At 41.7% G+C, this 24,748-nt stretch overlaps 1 protein-coding gene and 1 long non-coding RNA gene across 2 annotated transcripts in view; one reads left to right on the top strand and one right to left on the bottom strand.

Annotated features, from left to right (window-relative positions):
- Positions 1-1,000: 1,000 nt before the first annotated feature.
- On the bottom strand, positions 1,001-9,376 carry LOC148146617 (uncharacterized). The gene is made up of 2 exons (XR_015760585.1): positions 9,212-9,376; positions 1,001-1,585 (listed from the first exon to the last, which is right to left on the bottom strand). It is a non-coding gene; the product is annotated as an uncharacterized LOC148146617 (long non-coding RNA).
- The window catches only part of syngr3a (synaptogyrin 3a), an 86,843-nt gene continuing 71,442 nt past the window's right edge, over positions 9,348-24,748 (top strand). Inside the window, exon 1 of the mRNA XM_043711328.2 lies at positions 9,348-9,526. Within this exon, the coding sequence (XP_043567263.1) occupies positions 9,428-9,526 (99 nt within the window). The 5' untranslated portion in view covers positions 9,348-9,427. The remainder of the gene's footprint in view (positions 9,527-24,748) is intronic.

The raw sequence follows: 24,748 nt of genomic DNA, 5'->3' as shown, positions 1-24,748 counted from the left end.
GGATGGAACACTTCAGTTGTGCAGAAATTTCTGGGGTTTCTGGGATTGTTATCCTGTGTCAAGGAGGCTAAGGGGAAATTTAACACAGCTGTTTGAAATTATGAAGGATTTTGGTATGTAAATGTTTGTGGTGCTTAAGTAACCAGAAGGCTTTAGTTTAAGATCACTGGCAAAAATATGGATTAGATTAGATTAGATTACAGTGTGGAAACAGGCCCTTCGGCCCAACAAGTCCACACCGACCCGCCGAAGCGAAACCCACCCATAACCCTACATTTACCCCTTACCTAACACTACGGGCAATTTAGTATGGCCAATTCACCTGACCCTGCACATCTTTGGACTGTGGGAGGAAACCGGAGCACCCGGAGGAAACCCACGCAGACACGGGGAGAACGTGCAAACTCCACACAGTCAGTCGCCTGAGGCGGGAATTGAACCCGGGTCTCTGGCGCTGTGAGGCAGCAGTGCTAACCACTGTGCCACCGTGCAATTTTTTTTATGAATTGAGATGTTACAATTTGGACCATACTGCCTGAAAGAGCAGTGGAAATGGATTCAATTGCAACTTTAAAAAGTTTTTTTTTAACATTAAAATAAATATTTGGGAAAGGAAAATTTGAAGACAATGGGAAAGAAGCAAGAAGTGGGATTAACAGGATAGCCCTTATAAAGGTGCTGCTCCACAAGTGTTACACTAAGTCAGAAGTGATGTTAAGCAAGGAGAAACCAAGGTAGCTAGAAATGCAATGAGGCTGGATGGCTGGCACAGACCCAATGGACCAAATGGTCATCTGTACATTTCTGATTCCATGAAACCTTCCACTAGTGGATATTTTAATCAAGCTGTTCAGATATAAAATTACACACATCCAGTGCGCATGAAACTTGAACTCTGACCTTCTGGAACAGAGACAAGAACATGACTAGTGTGGCTCAAGAGGCCGCTCGTTCTTTTGCCGAGGAACCAAAGGTCACCGATTTAAGTAAAAGGCAAAAGTGCGAGAGGAGACCTGAGGGCAATTTATTTTTATGCAGCAAGCAAGTTGGAGCTGGAGCTTTCATTAGTTGATATCAGTTTTTCTGTGTAACATTTCAAATTTCTTTAAGTTACAAATGCTTGACAATTAGCGTTTCGATCTTACAAAACTTTGTTGCAGTAGATCTCAGCTAATCTTGGGTCAGAATCTTCCCTCAGAAACAAACCTTGGGACTCCAACCTCAAGTAACATTTTCATGTTACGAAAGCTTGACTAATTAATTAACCAGGTAACATGTTTGTAAAGCTACTAAGTACAGTATCTTTAGAATAATGAAAGAAATGATCATTTTTTTAGATACAATTATAGAATCATAGCTTAGTTCAGTCCATCAAGTCTGTTCTGTTTTTTTTTCTAACAGTCAATCAGTTAGTTCCACTCATCACTCTTTGATCTTATCTCAGAAGTTTCTTCCCCTTTCTGAGTAATTACGATCTTCCTTTTTCAAAGCCACTGTTGAATTTGCTTGCACCAATCTATCGGGAAGTGCATTCCAAATCTGAACCACTCGTTGCAAAAAAGCACCGAGATAATGCTGTATAATGCTGAGGAAATAAAGCATCTTAATGAGTGAGAACAAAGAACATTGCAGCACAGGAACAAGCCCTTTTGCCCTCTAAGCCTGTGGTGATCCAGATCCTCTATCTAAACCTGTCACCTATTTTCCAAGGATCTCTATCTCTCTGCTCCCTGCCCATTCATTTACATGTCTAGATTCATTTTAAATGACACTGTTGTGCCTGCCTCTACCCCATCCATTGGCAATGCATTCCACCCACCCATCATTCTCTGCATAAAGAACTTCCCACACATATCTCCTTTAAATGTTTCCCTCTCACCTTGAACTCGTGACCCCGACGGATTGAGACCCCACTCTGGGAAAACGCTTCTTGCTATCCACCCTGTCTATACCATTCATGATTTTGTAGACCTCAATCAGGTCCTCCCTCAACCTCCATCTATCTAATGAAAATAATCCTAATCTACTCAACCTCTCTTCATAGCTAGCACCCTCCATACCAGGCAACATCCCGATGACCTCCTCTGCACCCTCTCCAAAGCATCCACATCCTTTTGGTAGTGTGGCAACCAGAACTGTACGCAGTGTACCAAATGTGGCTGAACCAAAGTCCGATACAACTATAACACAACCTGCCAACTCTTGTACTCAATACCTCGTCTGATGAAGAAAAGCATGCCATATGCCGCCTTGATCACTCTATCGACCTACGTTTCCACCTTCAGGAAACAATGGACCTGAACACCCAGATCTCTCTGTACACCAATGTTCCTCAGAACTCCATCTGCCATTTCTCCACCCAACTCTCCAATATATCTATGTTCTGCTGCATTCTCTGACAGTTCCTTCCATTATCTGCTACTCCACCAATCTTTGTCATCTTCAAACTTGCTAATCAGACCACCTCCAAATCATTTATATTTATCATAAAACAACAGTGGTCCCAGCACAAATTCCTGTGGAACACCACTGGTCACAGTTCTCCACTTGAGAAACTCCCTTCCACTACCACTCTGTCTCCTGTTGTCCAGCCAGTTCTATATATATCTAGTACACCCTGGACTCTATGTGACTTCACTTTCTCCATCAGCCCACCATGGGGTACCTTATCAAACGCCTTAGTGAAGTCCATGATTATGACATCTACAGCCCTTCCCTCATCAGTCAACTTTGTCACTTCCTCAAAGAATTCTATTAAGTTGGTAAGACATGACCTTCTCTGCATAAAACCTTGTTGCCAATCACTGATAAGCCCATTTTCTTTCGAATGTAAATAGATCCTATCCCTCAGTAACTTCTCCAGCAGCTTCCCTAAAACATTGATTCTCCTGTTCCTCAGATGCACCTGACCTGCAGTGCTTTTCCAGCACTATACTCTCGACTCTGATCTCCAGTATCTGTAGTCCTCACTATCTCCCTACTACTGATCTCTGGCTCACTGGTCTATAATTACCTGGATTATCCTTTCTACCCTACTTAAACAAAGGGACATCATCAGCAATTCTCCAGTCCTCTGGGATCTCACCCATGATCAAGGATGCTGCAAAGATATCAGTTAAGGCCCCAGCTATTTTCTCTCTCACTTCCCTCAGTAACTTGGGATAGATCCAATCCAGACCTGGGGATTGTCCAGCTTAATGCCTTTTAGAATACCCAAGACTTTCTCCCTCCTTATGCCAACTTGAGCCAGAATAATCAAACATCTCTGACTAACCTCAACATCTGTCACGTCCTACTCCTCAGTGAACACCGACACAAAACACTCATTAAGAATCTCACCTATTTTCTCTGACTCCACACATAACTTCCCTCCTTTGTCCTTGAGTGGGGCAACCCTTTCTCTAGTTACCCTCTTGCTCTTTATATACAAATAAAAGGCTTTGGGATTTTCCTTAACCCTGTTTGCTAAAGATATTTCTTGACCCTTTTCAGCCCTTTTAATTCCTCGTTTCAGATTGGTCCGACTTTCCTGAAATTCTTCCAAAGCTTCGTCTGTCTTCAGCCTCCTTGACATTATGGATGCTTCCATTTTTCTCTTAGCTCTTCTCACAATTTCACCTGAAATCCATGGTTCCCTAATCATCCCATTTCTATCCATCATTTTCACAGGGACATGCCTGTCCCACACTTTAATCAATGTCTCTTTAAACACCTCCCACATATCAAATGTGGATTTACCTTCAAACAGCTGCTCCCAATCTATAATCCCCAGCTCCTGCCAAGTTTTGCTATGGTTGGCCTTCCCCAATTTAGCATTGTTCCTTTAGGACTTCTGTCTTGTTTGTCAATGAGTATTCTAAAACATATGGAATTGTGATCAATATTCCCAAAGTAATCCCCTACTGAAACTTCAGCCACCTGGCAGGGCTCATTCCACAACACCTGGTCTAGTATGGCCCCTTCCCGAGTTGGACTATTTACATACTGCTCTAGAAAAACCCTCCTGAATGCTTCTTACAAATACCTGTCCATCTAGACCTCTAACACTAAGTGAATCCAGTCAATGTTGGGAAAATTAAAATTTCCCATCAGTACCACCCTGTTGCTCCAACATTGTTCCATAATCTGTTTACATATCTGTACCTTTATCTCATGCTCACTGTTGGGAGGCCGATAGCACAGCCTCAACATTGTTACCGCACCCTTCCTATTTCTAAACTCTGCCCAAATTGCCTCATTGCTCAAGTGCTCCATAGTTCCCTCCTTCAGCACAGCTGTGATATCCTCTTTGACCAGTAATGCAACTCAACCTCTTTTACCTCCCTCTCGATCCCGCCTGAAGCAACGATATCCTGGAATATTTAGTTGAAAATGTGTTCCTGGAAAAGCGCAGCAGGTCAGGCAGCATCCAGAGAACAGGAGAATCGACGTTTCAGGCATAAGCCCTTCTTCAGGAATATTTAGTTGCCAATCTTGCCCTTCTGTCAACTAAGTCTCAGTATTAGCAATGACATCATACTCCCAGGTGCTAATCCAAGCCCTAAATTCACCTGGCATACCCTCTACACATTCTCCTGCTCCTCGGATGCTGCCTGGCCTGCTGTGTTTTTCCAGCACCACATTTTTCAACTCTGGTACTCCAGCATCTGCAGTCCTCACTTTCTCTATACCCTCTACACTTGTTGCATTAAAACAAATGCACCTCAGACCACCTGTCCCTTTGCTTTCATCATCTGCTCCTTGCCTACTCCTACCCTTAGTCACGCTGACTTCCTTACAGGTTTTAGTTACTACCTCCTTACTGTCCACTAATCTCATTTGGTTCCCATCCCCTGCCACATTAGTTGAAACCCTTCCCAACAGCGTTAACAAAAGCACCTTCAAGGACATTGGTTGCAGTCTGGCCCAGGTGTAGACCATTCAATTTATAATAGTCCCACCTTCCCCAGAACTGGTCCCAATGTCCCAAACATCTGAACCACTCCCTCCTGCACCATCTCTCAAGCCATGCATCCATCCTGCCTATTCTTTCATTTCTAGTCTGATTAGCATATGGCACTGGTAGCAAGCCTGAGGTTACTACCTTTGAGATCCTACTTTTTAACTTGTTTCCTCACTCCCTAAATTCTGCTTGTAGGACCTCATCCCATTTTTTACCTGTATCTTGGGTGCCTATTTGCGTCACGACAATTGGCTGTTCACACTCCCCCTTCAGAATGTCCTGCAGCCGATCTGAGACATCCCTGATCCATGCACCTGGGAGATAACATACCATTCAAGGGTCTTCTTTTCAACCATACAATCCTCTACGACGATAGCCCTTCCACTCTTTCTCCCACCCTTCTGTACAGTAGAGCCAGCCATGTTGCCATGAACCCGGCTACTGCTGCCTTTCCCTGGTGAGCCATCTTCCCCAGTGAGCCATCTCTCCTGGTAGTATCCAAAATGGTATACCTATTTTGGAGGGAGATGACCGCACTGCATTCCTGCTCTTTCTCTTTTGGTTACCCACTCTCTTTCTCTCCACAACGTGGAGGTCCTTAAACCTGGAAGTTTAAGGAAGTCTTCAAAACTTGTTTGTTACAATTTGGAATATAAATTATCCCCATTTATCAAGATTGAATGCAAAACAAATCTTGCACAAACACATCCATCCCTGCTCTCCATGAACTGCAGAGGTTGATTTTGTATGAGAAAATCTGGAACATTAGGCTGACTTGCCACCATCTATTCTCAGTGATTACATTTTCAAGGAGTTCTGAATACCCACCTCAGACCTTTGATCAAGGTAATGATTGAATTTACTGGTTGGTGGCCATTTACTAACTTCAACACCAAAGACATGACAATCAATGAACATTCTGAAGAAACAATATGAATGGCCTTCGGAATGGGAATTTTGCAGCGTATAATTCACTCCTGTCTCCTGAAGCATATTCATCATCTACAAGATACAAGTCAGGAGTGCGATGGAACACTTTCCACTTGCCTACATGACTGTGGCTCTTACAACCCTCGAGAAACTTGAAACCTTTTCAGACACTTGATTGGCACCCCACCCACCTTCAATGTTCATCTCTTTAGCACTAGCAGCAGTGTGGTACCATCTACAAACTACACTACTGAAATTTGCCAAGGCTCCTGAGACAGCATCTGCTATCTAAAAGGACAAAGATAGAAGATACACAATCACTTGCAAATTCTCCTCCAAGCCACACACCACCCTGACTTGGACAAATAGAGTCATAGAGCTGTACAGCATGGAACAGACCTTTCGATCCAATTCATTCATGTCGACCAGATACCGTAAATTAATCTTGTCCCATTTGCCAGCACATGGCCCATATCTTTCTAAACCCTTCTTATTCATATACCCATCCAATTCTGTAATTGTACCAGCCTCCACCACTTTCACAGCTCATTCCATACACACACTACCCTCTGCATGAAAACGTTGCCCCTTAGTTCCCTCTCAAATATTTCCCCTCTTACCTTAAACCAATGCCCTCTAGTTTTGGACTCCTTCCACCCAGGCTATTCATCTTATCCATGCCCTTTGTGATTTTATCAACCTCTACAAGGTTATCCCTCAACCTCCGATGCTCCCGGGAAAATAGCTCCAGCCTATTCAGCCTCTCCCTGCAGCTCAAACCCTCCAACTCTGGCAACACCCTTGTAAATCTTTTCTGAACCCTTCCAAGTTTCACAGAATCCTTCCTATAGCACTAAGATCAGAATTGAGTGCAGTATTCCAAAAGTGGCCTAATTAACATCCTGTATAGCCACCTCCCAACTCCTATACTGAATGCACTGACCAATAAAGGCAAGCATACCCAATGCCTTCTTCTTGACGAAGGGCTTATGCTCGAAACATTGATTCTCCTGCTCCTTGGATGCTGCCTGACCTGCTGTGCTTTTCCAGCACACTCTCGACCCTGAATGGTTTCTTCACTCTCCTGTCTATCTGAGACTCCACTTTCAAGGAATTATGAACCTGCACTCCAAGGTCTCTGTTCAGCCACATACCCCAGGACCTTAGCATAAAGTGTATAAGTCCTACCCTGATTTGCCTTTCCAAACTGTAGCACCTCTCATTTATCTAAATTAAACTCCATCTGCCACTCATTGGCCCATGTGATCAAAGTCCTATTGAGGTAACATTCTTCGCTGTCCACTACAATCCAATTTTGGTGTAATCTGCAAATTTACTAACCATACCTCCCATGTTCACATCCAAATCATTTATATAAATGACGAAAAGCAGTGGACCCATGCACCGATCCTTGTCGCACACCACTAGTCACAGACCTCCAGTCTGAAAACCAACCTTCGACCACCACCCTCAGTCTTCTACTTTGAGTCAGTTCTGTATCCAAATAGTTAGTTCTACCTGTATTCCATGTGCTCTAACCTTGTTAACAAGTCTACTGTGAAGAACCTTGTTGAATGCCTTACTGAAGTCCACATAGGTCACACCCACCTGTTTGCCTTCATCAATCCCTCATCAAAAAAATCAAGTTAGTGAGACAATTTCCCTTGCACAAAGCCATGTTGACTATCCCCAATCAGTCCTTGCCTTTCCAAATACTTGTAAATTCTGTCCCTCAGGATTTCTTCCAACAACTTGCCCGCCACTGATATCAGACTCAGCTGTCTATAGTTCCCTGGCTTTTCCTTACCACCTTTCTTAAATGGTGGCACCACATTAGCCAATCTCCAATCTACCAGCATCTCTCCTGTAGCTATTGATGAAGCAAATATCTCAGCAAAGGGCCCAGCATTCACTTCCTGAGCTTCCCATAGAGTTCTAGGATACACCTAGAAAGTCCTGACGATTTATCCACCTTTATGCATTTTAAGACATCCAGCACCTTCCCTTCTTTAATATGGGTATTTTTCAAGATGTCACAATTTATTTCCCCACATTGTCTATCTTCCATATCCTTCTCCACAGTAAACACTGATGCAAAATACTTGTTTAGTATCTTCCCCATCTCCTGCAGTTCCACAGATAGATGGCCTTGCTAATCTTTAAGGGGCCCTATTCTCCTCTTTGTTACTCTTTTGTCCTTAATGTATTTATAAAATCCCTTTGGATTCTCATTAACCCTATTTGCCAAAGCTTTCTCATGTCCCCTTTTTGCCCTCCTGATTTCCCTGTTAGGTATAATCCTACTGCCTTTATACTGTTCTTGGGATTCACTGGAACCCTGCTAACTATACCTGACATGTACTTCCTTCTTATTCTTGACCAAAACCTCAATTTCTCTAGTCATTTCATGCACCTACCAGCCTTGCCTTTCACCTTAACAGGAACATATTGTCTCTGGACTCTCATTACCTCATATTTGAAGGCTTCCCATTACCTGCAAACATCTGTCCCCAGTCAACTGTTGAAAGTTCTTGCCTAACAGTGTCAAAATTGGCCTTCCTCCAATTTTGAACTTTTAGATCCGGTCTATCATTTTCCATCACTATTTTAAAACTAATAGAATTATGGTCACTGGCCCCGAAGTCCTCTCCCACTGACACCTCAGTCACCTGCCCTGCCTTATTTCCCAAGAGTAGGTCAGGTTTTGCACCTTCTCTTGTAGGTACATCCACATATTGAATCAGAAAATTTCTTGTACACACTTAACAAATTCCTCTCTATCCAAGCCCTTATTGTTTTATTGTCATTCCTTACTGTTGTTGGAACAAAATCCAGGAACTCCTTCCTCATGGCAATGTGGGCATGCCTGCACTATATGAACCACAGCACTACAAGGAAGCAGCTCTCCATCAGGGCAATTAGGGATAGGCAATAAATTCTAGTCCAACCAGTAATATCAACATATCAGGAAGGAATAAAGAAAATCTTTCTTTGTTCACTTGTTTAGCTCAACCCTTCCTTTAACGACCTTTTTAATTATTTATCTGCTTATAAAATACTTCTGGCTTCTATTTTATGTCAGCTGCTAATGGCCTCATATTGTGCTCCCTTTGTTTGTTTTACATTCTATAATCTGTCATACCCCTCCACAACTATCACAAGCCTCCTTGTTACCCGTCTAATTTTAACTTCCATATCTTCAGTCAGCCAATTTGGCAGGTCTGGAAGGTTTGACACACATACATTTCACCGCCAGCAGCAGCCAAGAAAAGAAATCTCACTCATCTTGGCACTCAAGAGTGTGTTTCAAAGAAATATTTTTAAAAAGAGAAAACATACTATTTCACTCTTTGCTGTTGATAAAACACAAGTCAAACCCCTTCAACCATCTCCCACCGGGGGGAAGAGTGTCGGTGCTCGAGTCTCCCTCAGCTGCTTGCCGCGGTGACGCGCTCGGCGGCCGTGCACGCGCGTTGGGAGTGCGGTCGAGGACGCGCTGCTGCCGCGCGGTCCCGAGAGAACAGACTAACACACAGACAGAGAGAAGAGCTCAAGATGGAAGGAGGCGCGTATGGAGCTGGCAAGGCTGGCTCTGCTCTGGATCCCATCTCGTTCCTCAAGCAACCCCAAACCATCATCCGCATCCTCAGCTGGGTAAGGCAGGGCGCTTTAAGAAATGCAAATCCTGTTGCTGTTTTTTTATTTAAAACAAATATGTATTGCTTTTATTTGAAATAAATGTCAGTGCAATATGTAGAGCATGAGAATTGCAGGCATCACCTGTCTGTCTGGTGGGGATGAGAAGCCAGGTACTGTGATTAGATCCACTCAAAAAAAACACCAGCCTTCAAGATACAATTTAACCTCCTCGTCTGTCGTTCAGGTAACAGCAAAAAGATGCGAGATATCGAGACAATTGTTATTGAAAACGTACATCCGCTCAGCTAGAAACATATTGCTGTACCGTTCATGCATTGTTCAAATGTACACAGTGCTAGATTTTTAAAAAAAATTCTTGCAGTTTCCATTTGTCTCCGGGATTAATCCCACAGTTTATTGGCATTTACAGTTTCTTGCTGGAAATTTGTCAGTCTTAAGTCTGTAAATTATAACGTGTTGGCTAGTTGTTTATTCTATATTATGCTGTAATTAAAACAAAATGCAACGTTTGTACTGATGTTTATTCTTAATTCCACAGAGCTGGGAAAAATCCAATTTCACTTCCCGATATCTCTTGGTCAGGGTCTCGGGGGAGTTTTGGGTTTACCAGAGTTAGTTATTTTTTTTTCTCTATAAAGTAAAAGGGGAAACAATTTCTGCCAGCCGCTTGTACTCATTGTTGTTGGGTACGTTGGCATTTCATAGTCCTCTTTGTGCATGTGTGAATTCCCCTTTCTCCTTTGGTATTCCCCCAGACCAAAGCACATTACTGATACCTCTGCAATAACCAGCAAGTCCTTATTTATAAGTCAGTACAGAAAGTCGCCAACCCCTCAATTTAAAACAGATTGGCAGCTTCCAGTCAGCATGCTGTGAGATTGCTATCTTATGGTTCAGACCGTATCCTGGAATCGCTACAGTGTGGAAGCAGGCCATTCAGCCCACACTGACCCTCCAAAGGGCATTCCCCTCCATCCTTGTAGCCCTGCATTTCCCATGGCTAACCCAACTAGCCCTTATATCCCTGGATATTATGGACAATTTAGCATGGCCAATCCACCCTAAACTGCACAGAGTCACACAGCACTGAAGTGCACCATATTGTCCATGACAATATCCTAAATTAATCTAGTCCCATTTGCCAGCATATCTCTCTAAACCCTGGATGTAGGTTTGCTCACTGAGTTGGAAGGTTTGCTTTCTGAAAATGAACCTTCCAGCTCAGTGAGCAAACCTATATCCAGAACCTCAGCCTGAGCTACAAATCTTTTCAAAACTCGCTAACCCTTTAAATCCTTCCCCTTTGGACTGTGGGAGGAAACCAGAGCACCCAGTGGAAACCCCATGCAGTCATAGGGAGGATGTGCAAACTCCACACAGGCAGTCACCCAGGGGTGGAATCGAATCCAGGTCCCTGGTGCTATGACGCAGCAGTGCTAACCATTAAGCCACCATGCCACCCATGTCATAAACAGTGAACATAACTGGTCAGCATCTTCACAGCCATGTCCATGTCTGAACTTTGTTTCACAGCAACTCTCTTTGGGTGCTTCTTAATCATAGGAGCTTTTACATATTTTCTAGTCAACCTGTTCGAAGACATTAGTACTTTGGGGCAGGTGGGATTTGAATCTGGATTAGTGGTGCTGGAAGAGCACAGCAGTTCAGGCAGCAGGGATTTGAATCTGGCTCTTAATGTGTCCAAGTAATTGGGTAGGGGAATGGGTCTGGTTGGGATACTATTTGGAGGGTCAGTGTGGATTTGTGGGGGAAATGGCCTGTTTCCACACTTTAAGGATTCTAAGTGCTGCCCCCTGTCTGGACCAGGTTCAACTCTCACTTGTGCCAGAGCTGGGTCACAGAATACCCACTTGGGTTGATTAAAAATAATTTGAGGGCATTGTGGCGCAGTGGTAGTCTGGCCTGGAAGGTCTGTGTTCAAGTCCTACCTGCCCCAGAGGTGTGTATTAACCTGTCAGGACAGGTTGATTTTAAAATAAAATCTCATTTTTAATGGTGCTCATTGATTCATTCTCCATTTTGTGCTAGACATTATAAGTTTTAATCATATCCACACTTCTGTTTTTTCCAGAAGCCCAATTATTTTGTTTATTCATGTAAGTGGGAAGTGTTTCAAGAAAGAGATAGCCTATGAGATACTACTGAAACTCCATGTGTTACTAATTTATTGTTTCAGTTTTTCATGAGTGGGAGTGTTGTGCCCAGTACATTCCTGAACAAGATTCTGTGCATCGTTTCCCCATTGTGTCCTTATCGGTTGATACAAAGTTATAATTTGTGGCTGTTAATTATGAACTAATGTCAGTGGGGCCAGGTTAGAGTGAGCGTTGTATCCTGAACAGGATTGGTTGTACTGTCAGAAATGGATACACCCATGTCCTGTACCCACTCCCACAATATCTAAGCTGCAGTCATCATAGAAATGTGCAACCATTCACACACTTCTCTGAAATCAATTCATTCTGATCAACATCTGAACGTAAATCCAGGCTTTCATTCATATTTTAAAGCTATGCAGGAAATTTTACTTAACTGAACCAGACAGCAACTGGTTTCTGATAAGCAGAGCGTAGGAGGAATGGGTGAAGTGTGGGTTGAACAAGTAATGGAATAGGAAATAGATTCCATTGACTGTACTGTTTCAGGTTCTGTGCTTGCATTTGACTAATTATAACCAAAAAAGCCAACAAAACATTGTAGATTGGGGTTTGTTGCTGTCACTGCCACTTGTGCCTGTTGCTATCAGTTATGAATCCTTCCTATTTCGTGGTGAATACCTAGCACAGTATCTCACACCATATCTGCAGCATGAGGCAAAGCCAAAATATAATGTGAATTACTCAATTTCTGTTTATTACCCACTGCTTCTGTACATGCTTTAGCTTCTACAAGTGAGTGCTAGTTTTGTCATGAAATGTAAATTCACAGCTTTTGGAGAGTTTTTCGTTATTAATTCATGGGATGAGGATGACACCGGCAAGGCCAGCATTTATTGCCCAGAGGGCAGTTGAGAGTCAACCACATTTCTGAGAGTCTGGAGTCATATGTAGGCCAGACCAGGTAAGCATGCTGGGCAGTATCAGAGGAGGAAAATTCAATGTTGACTTCTGCACCTGATGCTGCCTGGTTTGCTATGTTCTTCCAGCCTCCTGCTTATCTGCTTTGGATTCTAGCATCTGCAGTTTTTTTTTGTCTCTAACCAGGCAAGGATAGCAGTTTCCTTCCCTAAAGGGCATTAGTGAACCAGATGTACAGTTTTCCTGACAATCAACAATAGATTTGTGGTCATCATTAGACTTTTCATACTGAATTTAAATTCCACCATCTGCTGTGGTAGGATTCAAAGCTAGGTTCCCAGGACATTATCTGGGTTTCTGGATTAATAGTTTAGTGATAATACCACTTAGCCATTACCTCCACTAAACAATTTGTAACAATTGATGGGTTTAGCCAGCATTGTTGGAAAGGGTTGTTTTTGTTTTGGAGGGACCATAGAGATCAATGTATTCTCAGTCTGGGATTACATTTTGGGCTCATCTTTCTTAATAGTGCCACCTGAATAATGATTTCTGCTTTTGAACAGCATCCAGGAACAGACAGTTTATCACTCACTATTCTGCTGTGCGAGTACATGTTGTGTTGCCAGGATTGACAGGATGATGGCAACTAAGTGTCATTGCAAATTCAGATCTTCTATGGCAGCCTTACACTGTAACGGTAACCACTCAGGTACAGAAATCTGTCGGAGATGCAAGAGGTTAAGCATTTTACATTGAAAATATTCACCTTTTACCATTACATTGTTCAGTGAATTGAACTAGAATTAGTATAAATAAGAGCAATGTTGCAGATTGTAAGTGGGGTGGGGGTGTGGGGTGTGTGTGGAGAGGTAGTCATGTGCTGGTGGTGTAGAATCCAAACAAATGTGAACCAAAATACAAATTGCTGACTCGTGTTATGCATGAAACGACGGGAAAATGTTTGATAAGCAGACCTTTTTATTTTGCTTAAAATTCATTGGTACTAATGTTGGGAATATTCACCTGGCGAGTTATTTATAGTTTGAAAACATGATGTGAAAGACTCCCAATAGAGCATCACTGTCAGTCCCATATTTTGTGCTTGACATCTCTCACTTCTTTTTCCATTCCATCCTTCCCTACCATCTCTTTTTCAATTTGTTTTTCGGTTATTTAGTTTTTCATTGCCAAATTTTTTTGAACATGTTATCATATGTTGTTAGTTTAATTTCATGTAATTCTGATTCCTGTAATTGTTTAAACTTTATTTGAATGCTTAATTTAGTTTTGTTTATACTCCAAGTGAACAAAGATGAACAATTTATGCCTTAGTTCCTGTTTTGTTTAATCTTGTTTTAATCCTGCTCTCTTGTTATGTGACCCTGAGCCAGACAGCATTCTCCTGCTCTGAAGTCACACAAAGCGCAACATATTATAATAAGCGGAACTAGAAAGTCACAGGATAATGTGTGCTATGTATTTCCCCTTTGCAAAGAACAACTCTTATTGAGGTTGGGTATGAGCTTTGAAATGAGGCTAGCCCATTGCCTCATGTCCCACTATTCTGGGACACTCAACTATATTTCTCTGGCACCCTTATCATATTTGTAACGAGGTAGTGATTGACTCAATACGAGATATTATGTCATCCTTGCTTTTGAAATGGCTGTAGATTCAAGCCATACTCCAGAACTAGTGAATACAACTTACGCTGACAAGTTATCACACATATCACCCAGCACATCATGCAAACCGGCCCCCAATCATTGACTCCAATACTACTTCCCATTGCTTTGGGAAAGCAACCAACATAATCAAAGACCACTCCCACCCCTGTTATACTCTCTCCCATCCTCTTCTGCGGGAAGAAGATCTCAAAGTTTGAGTACGCATCTGAACAGATTCAAGAACAGGTTCTTCCCCGCTATTATCAGACTTTTAAATGTTAATGCTGTTTTGCCCGCTCTGCACCTTTTCTGTATCTGTTACCACTGTGTTCTGCACTCTGTTCTCCTACCCTGATGCACTTTGTATGACATGATCTGCCTGCAGAGCATGCAAAACAACACTTTTCACTGTATCTCAGTACATGTGACAATGATAAATCAATCAATCAATCAACACTAAGGAGTACTGCACTGTTGGACATACTGATGAGATCTCTTAATGTCTCAAGTAGTGGATCCAGTGGCAGGATTAAGAGGAAGGCAGTGAAGTTCTTCCAGCATCATGGCTAATACTTATTCCTTTTCTTTTCATTCACTCATGGGACATGGGCATCGCTGGCTGGACCAGCATTTATTATCCATCTCTAGTTGCCCATGCAAAAGCGGTGGTGAGCTGCCTTCTTGAACTGCCGCAGTCTATGTCCTGTAGGTAGACCCACAATGCTGTTAGGGAGGGAGTTCCAGGATTGTGACCCTCTACCAGCATCATCTAAAATTGATTATTTTTCTGAAGTCAGTTTGAAGTGTTAAAATTAACAGCCACCTTTAGCAACAGATTGATAGTACATCATTGGCTGTCATGTGCTTTGGCATGTCTTGAGTTTGTGAAAGGCCCAATGAAAATGCAGTTTATTTCTTTATTAAATATTTCTGTGCCATTTCCTGTGGTAATGAGTGTAAAATTTCAGAACTATCTTGAAAACTTACTTGCCAAACAGTTGTAGAATACATGTATTGGTTCTCAATTGACCCACAACTTTAAATAGTTCTAAATCCACGATTGTTCTGTAGTAGCTATCCCTGTCATAGCTAGTTAAATATCCCCTGGATCCGTGGACCTGAGGTAAATTATGACACTTTGCAATCAATCAGATGGTCAATTCCAGGTCTCAATGATTCTGATCTGTGCAAAGTGAAGCTGGGGATCAGGACATGAAACCATAAAGGCCTGATACCATGGAGTATCAGGGAGTGATACCAGAGACAGGTAGCATCAGGAAGTGGTACCCTGTATTTGGAGTGAAATGGCATTTGGAAGATCTGAAGGTTGAGACCCCAAGGAGGAAATAAGTATTGTGGTAGAGAGAAATCTTGAGAAATATGACAAATTGCATGGTCGTGGGCCATTGCAGGAATAATAAGCAATTGAAGTGAGGTGGAAAGTACTAAAATAGGGGCCTGAATATTCAGGAAAGGCTGGGAGCACTTGTGTAGTTTCACATGAAAAACTGCTTTCCTGTTCTCACTTGAGGTTCCCTCCCAGCTTGGACCTACTATTAGATGACAGTTTTTAGCTGACTCTCTGGGTAGGAACATGTCTGATTTCCTGTCCTGGTTTAGGAATCTCATTGGTCCCTGCTAGCCATGGCATGTTAGACTTCACTAAAGGCAGCCTGAATTGTTGTGGCAATGTACATATTGTAGTCTGTAAACAGTGATGGTAGAATCCCCAACTTCCCTTCTGTCTCATAGCCTGTCAGGAACCTCTTTTGCTGTGACTGCCTCCACTGGCTAATGCTAAAAGGATTTACCAGTTTAGACTCGACCATTTTACCTAGGTTGTAAACAAAAGGACTTGAACCTGGAGCTTCTACCTCAGAGGTACGGACCCTACCCCACAGTGGTTAGCACTGCTGCCTCACAGCGCCAGTAGACCCGGGTTCAATTCCAGCCTCAGGCGACTGACTGTGTGGAGTTTGCACGTTCTCCCCGTGTCTGCGTGGGTTTCCTCCGGGTGCTCCGGTTTCCTCCCACAGTCCAAAGATGTGCAGGTTGGGTGAATTGGCCATGCTAAATTGCCCGAAGTGTTAGGTAAGGGGTACATGTAAGGGTATGGGTGGGTTACGCTTTGGCGGGTCGGTGTGGACTTGTTGGGCCGAAGGGCCTGTTTCCACACTGTAATCTAATCTAATTCATTTATCTCCTTAGATGATGCAAAGCACAAACCACTACATGATCAAATCTTCTTTATGCAACTAGCTCTATGCAGTTTACATGTTTAGCACGCACTAGTCAATAATGTTAGAGAAGCTTTGGTGCGTAGAAAGTTTTAAAAATATGAATGGCTATTCATATTCAAACTTGTCATGACCACCTTCTGAGGAAGAGTCCCAAAGCTGTGTGACCTTCTGACATCAGCAATCTTCATCTCTGTCCTAAAAGCATGTGTACTCATTTTAAAACAGTGTCCCTCTACTTCCAGACCGACGCACCAGAGAGAAAACGTTCTTTCACCTCGAGCCCTTGAGTAAGATGCCCTGTGACTAGTGTTGTTCATTAGTTCAATGAATTAAATAATCACTTTAATTACTATCTTTACATTATTATAGGGAAAGTGGAATGGAGAATCACAGATTCTGTGCATACATTAGGCAGAAGCAAATTGCTCCCTTCCCCATTGAATTAATTAAAGTCTGCACACCCACTTCCAGTAACCTCAAGGGTGAATTATCTGTTGTTAAATTTGCCAGAAGCCTCACTCTTATGCCTCTAAATAGTGGAACAAACAATATCTAGTTGAGCTATCTGTCTCAGTTCTCTATAAGGAACTATCAGCGCAGACCATTCTCATTAGTTGGAAAGATGTTTTTAATGTATGATGAAAGAGGATTTAAAACTGGATGTTAAGAGATCGCTTACATAATAGATGAACCTAGAATAAAACAAAGAACTGCAGACATTGTAAGTCTGAAACAAAAATAGGAATTGTCTGAGAAGTTCAGCAGGAATGTTTTGAATCCACTGAGAACGCAGAATGCTTGAAACAATAACTCAGCTTTCTCCCTCCACCGATACTGCCAGACTTGCTGAGCCACTTCTGTTTTTGTTAGGGGAACCTGAAGTTACAATTAGTTAAGGACATCACAACAGATTGGAACTTGAGGAAATTAGCGGAAGATTTAGTTTCTTTGTTTTGTGTCTTGAGTTCAGGACTGGTTACCATACTCATGGAAGGATGTTAAAAGGAGTTGAGAGAAGGGTTACCAGTCTGCAACAAGCAGGTTACCTAGCTAACAAGATAGGCCTGCATTCTCCGAAGTATAGAGGTGATTGAATTGAAACAAATAAGACCATGATGGCACTTGACCTGGTGGATGTTGGAAGGATGTTTCCTTTTCTGGGAGAATCTAGGACTAAGGATCGTAGATTAAACGTAAGGAGGGACCTATCTAAAACAGTGATGGGAAAACATTTTTTTTCTCTGACGGTTGAGAGTCTTTGGAATTCCCTTCCACAAAAGGCAGCGGATGCAGAATCTTTAAATATTTTTAAGGCAGAGGTAAACCGATTCTTGATGGCCAAAAGGCGAAGGTTTATCAGGGATAAGCAGGAAGTAGAACTGAGGTTAAAATCAGATCAGCCATGACCTTATTGGACAGTGGAGCAGGCTCAAAATGCCAAGCAGCCTACTCTTGTTGCTTATTTTGTGTGTAGACATGCTTTATTCCTGATTACAAAACAGAAGGAAAATTGTCATTAGCTGGAATTTTGCCACCTTTGTGCTAACCATCTATTTCTGAGAATTTTGCTATAAAGCAGCACATGAGAGAGAGAGACACAGAGAGAGAGACACAGAGAGAGAGACACAGAGAGAGAGACACAGAGAGAGAGACACAGAGAGAGAGACAGAGAGAGAGAGACAGAGAGAGAGAGACAGAGAGAGAGACAGACAGAGAGCTTTGCTGTGGGACAGGGAGAACTGTGGTAATGACGCCCTCGTGATTCAGACTTTTGGCTTACTGGCAGCTCAGTCCAGTGCCACAGGTAAGAGTCAGCCTTTGCATTTGCCAGGTTTCCTACAAGTTCCTTCTACTTGGGTGCTAGCTTCGTCCTGAGCTGTGGGATGTCAGTGCCATTGTAATGAACTGACCCCAGAGCATGGGTGAGTTTGGATCATTTTGTATTGAGTGCACTTTCGGTGAACCAGCTTGCAATCTAGTGGAAAGAAGGAATAAAACAAATCCCAACTTCTTCTCACTTCACTCAGATGAGCTTTCAGAAGAGTCTGTTGTGGAAAACAGTAAATAAGACGAAGATTTTATTTTATTTATTATTGTCACATGTACCTAGGTGCAGTGAAAAGTTTTGTTTTGTGTGCAGTACAGGCAGATCATACCATACAAAGTGCAGTAGGGTAACAGAACAGAGTGAAAAATACAATGTTACAGCTGCAGAGAGCGAGATCAGCATTAAATTTAAAGTTTGAGTGATCCCTTCAGAAGTCCAATAACACTGGGGAAGAAGCTGTTTTTGAATTTGTTGGTGAGTGTGTTTAAACTTTTGTTTCTTCTGCTCAACAGAAGAGATTGGAAGAGATTATAATTGGGATGGGAGGGGTCTTTGATGTTGGCTGCCTTTATGAGGCAGTGAGAAGTGTAGATGGAGTTAATGGATGGGAGGTTGGCCTGCGGGATGGACTGGGTGATGTTCACAACTCTCTGTAGTTTCTTACAGTCCTGGGCAGAGCAGTTGCCGTACTAAGCCACCATGCATCCAGATAGAATGCTTTCTATGGGGCATAGATTGTAGATACTGGAAAAATATTTTATTATCTTCATTTTGGATCTTTTGATGGGACACTCAAATTCATCAGTATATCAAGTCCTTGTATTCTTCTTGGTTCCTCTTCCCATATGGTATTTTTTGGGAATTAATAACCTACTGCTAGAAATTACATTTGTGAACTTTGTTTAAAAAAAAATTGAATTCAAATTTCTGATTAGAGCTCTTTGAAATTTGAATTCTGTTTTATTGTGCTAATCTACCAGTTAACAATATTTAGTCCATCTGATATTCACACACAAATGCAGTGATGAAGAATATTGTTTCTCTGGTAACCTCATTAAAAACCAAGTAAAATTAAGTTTTAAAATGCTAGTTGCATTAGTAAATAGGAGTGCTCTGAAAGGATTCTTCTTGTTCAGTTCAGTAAATTCAGACTGATCAGACCCACTGTGCCATGACCTGAATCATAGGTAGGGCAAGGAAGCAGGTCATATGTCCACCCCAGCCAGAACAGGAATCAAACCCCAAGCTTTTAGCTACACTCCAGCCTTCCAAGGAATCCAAGTTGCTGTAGCAATGTATTTGTACAAAGAAGGTTGTCCTTTGGAACTATGGATAATGATGATAGAGGGTCCAATTAATTACTGTCACAGGGCGGACCAGGAATCTCTTTCACTCTTGTCAGTCTGCTGTTGGTCAATAATGGAAGGATTTACAAGTTGCTACTGAAGCTGTTTGGGTGCATTGTGAAAGTAACATTATTGGCCATCGGGCCCTGGAGGGGGATTCAAAGCCAGAGCTTCTAGCTCAGAGTCAAGAACACTACCTACTGTATCACAAGATTGTTGAGTGTTGGATAGAATTGTGTAGACCATACAACACAAATTACTTGTCCTAATGGAGCCAAACTGGTGTTTATGCATCACGTGAATTCTCCCACTATCTCAACTACCCATAAATATCCTTCAAATTACTTTGCCCTAATCTGTTTTTCTAATGCCTGTATTATATTCACCCCATGTTCTTGCCATTTTCTGTGCAAGGATATATCCTCTAAATTCCCTGTTAGATTTATAAATAATTATCTTGTCTTAATAACTCCTAGTCTTGACCTCGCACACAGTATCAATCATTTTCTTAATCTTTAAGACCTCTGTCAGTTCACCCTTCAATCTTCCCTTTTTTGAGTAAAACAGCTACAGCAAGTCTATCTTTATATAACCTCAGCTTTGGTGTCATATTTATGACTTTTATTTTCCACATTCTTGAGTGCCCCTCTATCCTTTCTGATAATATTGCTACTTACTTTATATCATGAAAATTATTAGTTTTGACAAGCTGTTTTCTATTCATCAAGTATAAATACCAGGTACTGCAGTTAGTTTTATTTACAGCAGTGAAAATAATGCTGGCCATACAGTAAAGTATTAATTTTGGATAGGTCACGGAGGGTTCTGGAACTTTCAGTCATTAATGTACTCTAAAATTGCTATACAAATGATGGAATAACCTCTGAGCCAGAAAGTCAGAAGGAATGTCAAGCTATGCCACAGAAACTGGGCCACTGCAATCAATTCTGACATTTCAGTGCACATGTGAGGGTTCGGGTTATTTGAAGAAAAGCAAAGAAGTTTCCCTCGGCCAATATTTCAAGCACAGATGAAATGGCAAGGTATCTCATTGTTGTTTGAAGGACTTGGCTGTGTTCAGAGTGGCTGCTGTGCTAGCCTGTGTCCTAAGACTGTGAAAGGTGTTATTATTTGAATGAAAGTCATTTCCTTCTGTACTAAGTTGCTATATAATCTGTGTAGCAATATTAGATTAATTAATACAAAATCCCCAGGAGCGTAGTGAATGTTGCCTGAGCTCAGGATTGTTGGCACGATTAGAGCCGAAAAAATCAGAGTGAGGTAAATACATTCAGCCCTTGGACAATCTGCCCAATCTCATTGTTACAACCAAAATGGGAAGAATGCATTGTCTCCTTCTAGTTGACTCTTCCATAGGTCACAAAGAAAATCCAATTTGTTTTATGGGCAAACTGAATGCTTGCTTTATATTAGACTGAGATTGAAAAAGATCCCTCAACCAGGGTTTCTTTAATAAACACAAACTTATTGATTTGGTAAAAGAAAAAAAGTGTTCAGCAAGAACAGCAAACTATCTAAATTCGCAGTTTGTAATATGAAAGTATAAATGTTCGCCCTGCTAAGTACTCCGAAACACACCAACACCTGTACACACATCAGGAAAAGGATAGAGGAAGTGGTTTCTCTTTACAGAGATCACTTGAGCTGGAACGAAAAAGAATAGTGTTAGTTCTTGAGGAAAAAGAACATGATAGAGTCTGAAATGTTCAGGTGGCTATTAGTCCGGTCTTCTGGCGCACAAAAGATGGGTTACCAGGCACACACAGTTGTCTCTGAGCTCTTGGCAAATACGGCTCGTTCAGAAAACACATTATCGAGAAACCTTCCCCCAGCTCTACAAGAGGACAGTCAGGCTTCACAAACGATTCCCAACGAGGGTGTTCCAGAAAACTGGAGAGAAAACCTGCGGTAGCTTTTCCTCAGCAGCTTCTCTTTCTCCTCTGAATGAAAACTAAGCAGAACATTATACAAACCAACCAACTAACCATAAAATGCAGTCAGATGGTTTCTAAGAAGTAAGTGCAAGCAAACGGTTGATGTCATGATGTATCATTTCTTAAAATAAAATGTCTGAATGTGTCCTTCTTCTTTTTAAACTAAAATCTAGGTAACTCCCCAGAATTTGAAATTCATTAACTTTTCCACAAGCCTTCAAAAGATAACACCTTAAAATAATTAGAAATGAAGCCTTCAAATAGCATTTTAATTTAATGTACAGGTATTTAGGATCATAATGGATGATTGTGGTGAATTTTCTGCCTATCCTGCCAAAATTTAATTGTCTTTTACTCTGCTGCTGCCTTTACCCACTACCTGAATGAAATGACTATCCGATGTGATGCTTGCAATGCTTTCTGTCGGACTGTTTGTAAATTCTATTTTGTTGTTCTCAAATAACAAGAAGAATTGCACTTGAACATCGCAATTTCCTATTGCATTCTTTTGTAATTCACTAATTGGACATACGTGGAATGAACAGGTAGCCATTAGTGGACACTGTAATGGAGCAAAATGACTCGGCCAAGGCTTAATCTACTTTTACAGTCTTTCGGAAGCATTAAATCAATTCTTTTTTCCATAAGGGTGCAAATAAAATGTGATGTTGGTTAACGACCACAAGCTACAATTGGGCGTACCTATGGTTGTATCGAACAAAAGTGGATGTACTATAAGCCCTGAATTTATATAGACCTTCTACAGATTGTAGTTTACATGAGTATGCAGAGAAATTGGGTCAGACTTGATGATGCAACCTCCTAAACATCGCAACCTAAACATCATTTGCAGGGTTCACTGTCTGCTGCTATTGATAAAGAAAAGTCCAGGCAGTCTTTAATAACATTTTAGTGTCAGTAAGCAACACAAAATGAGGGGTAGTCACTGCAAATAGTTAAGCACCTTATTGTGAGAGGCACACAGGAAATGGGAATATCATATGTAAAGAAAGAAAACTGTTTTTCAGCTAGAATTTTATAAATAAAAGTGTACTGTTTGATGTAATGTTGCTTCAAAGTCTGCTAAATGCAGGATAATAAAACATGCTTGATGATTAAGTGGGGAACTTTGAGTCAGAACATTCACAGCATTGACTGCTGAGAGCTGTCACTCACTTAGTTCAGAGATTGAGCAATCAGAATTGTTCACAGATGTCTGTGCAGAAAACTTTATTATTTCACATTCATAATTATCGCTAATTTCAATCTGATGAAGATTCTTTAAGGCTTGTAATCTTATGCAGTATCTTTACACTTTCAGTACCTCTTTCAGATTGACTGGATTCTCTCACTGTGTCAAAACTATCTCAATACAACGCACAAAACAGGCCATTCAATCCAACCAACCCATACTGGAATTTATGCTCATTCAAGACTCTTCCTTTCTTTTCTCATCCAAATCCCCCATCATCACCAGCAGCTAATCCCTTTGCTCCCATTCGCTTGGCTGGTAACCCATTGTACTGTTTACTTCATCCTCTCTCTCTGGTAGAGTTCACTCTCTGAGCGAAGAAGTTGTAAACCAAAAATACTACAATTCCCAGCTAATTATTCTGAACTTGCTTATTCCACCAATTGATGTTTGCATTTCTTAGGGATTTAATAGGAACAGAAAATTTCAGTGCTGGCCCAAATCATCTGGCCTGCAGATTGTCAGAGATGGGATGTATGTTGGATTAGTCAGTGCATTGAGTGTAGGAGTTGGGAGGTCATGTTGCAGCTGTACAGGACATTGGTTGGACCACTTTTGGAATACTGCATTCAATGCTGGTCTCCCAGTTATAGAAGATATGTTGAAGAGGTGCAAAAGACATTCACAAGGTTGTTGCCAGGGTTGGAGGGTTTAAGCTACAGGGAGAGGCTGAATAGGCTGTGACTACTTTCCCTGGAGCATTGGAGGCTGAGGAGTAACCTTTTATAGAAGTTTATAAAGTCATGAGAAGCATGATATGGTGAATAGACAAAATATTTTGCACAGAGTAGAGAGTCCAAATCTAGAGGGCATATGTTTAAGGTGAGAGAGGAAAGATTTAAGGCCACAAGGGGCAATTTTTTCACGCAGAGGGTGATGCGTGTATGAAATGAGCTGCCATAGTGGTGGAGGCTGGTACAATTACAACATTACAACATCTGTATCGGTACATGGGTAGGGAGGATTTAGAAGGATTTGGGCCAAATGCTGGCAAATGGGACTGGATTAATTTTGGATATCTGGTCGGCATGGACAAGTTGGACCAAATGGTCTGCTTCTGTACAACTCTATAACTCAATGCATAGTCAGGACCATTGGCAGGAATTGCTGATGATGGATATACTTCGGAATTACCTGGGAGGTTTAAGTTTCTGATGAGCTGGTTCCCTGTTCCCTGGAAAACTCCATGAGCGTCCACAACTTGAACTGAGGGTGGAGACTTGGATCAGATACGTGAGATCTACCTATATTAAAATATTTAAGTAGTTCAGCATCTTGTTGAATAGCTGACTTAGCTTCCCAGCAGATTCCCCACCCACTTCCTCCTCCAAGTTCCTGACCTGATCACCAGAAGCCCTACCAATCCAACTCCATTATACCCATGATGTGACCATCCTTGACCACATCTGACCCTTAAGGATCAAGAAGCTATTGTTTTAGATAAACCTGGGAGAATGGGTCTACGTATGATGGTTGTTTCAAAGACCTAGCACAGCCATGTTAGGTTGAATGACCCCTCCCCTTTCAGTGGGTTTCTACTTTTAGTGATTGACTGACTTGGTCTTTTGAGGTATAACGGTGCAGATATGGTAGCAAACAGGTGTCCATCAGATTTACAAGGTTCTGATTTGATTTATTGTAATGACATGTGTCTAGTAGTAATACAGTCAGGTGATAGCAAACAAGGACATCGGGTGCTTAGACAGTGTGAGGTTACAGCTGCACACGAGGTGCACAAAGCAAGATCAACATTATTTGAAGTTAGTGAGGTCCATTCAGCAGTTTAATAACGGCAAAGAAGAAGCTATTCTTGAACCTGATGGTGTGTGTGTGTTCATACCAGTGATTGGCTGGGGTTCATTCATACGTAGTTGAAGAATCAATCAC

The sequence above is a fragment of the Chiloscyllium plagiosum genome, unplaced genomic scaffold, assembly GCF_037043375.1.
Source record: "Chiloscyllium plagiosum isolate Xiang-an unplaced genomic scaffold, Cpla_swu_hap1 HiC_scaffold_20, whole genome shotgun sequence".
Lineage (NCBI taxonomy): Eukaryota > Metazoa > Chordata > Chondrichthyes > Orectolobiformes > Hemiscylliidae > Chiloscyllium > Chiloscyllium plagiosum.
The sequence above is the reverse complement of the archived record's forward strand: the minus strand, read 5'-3'. Positions and strand labels throughout refer to the sequence as shown.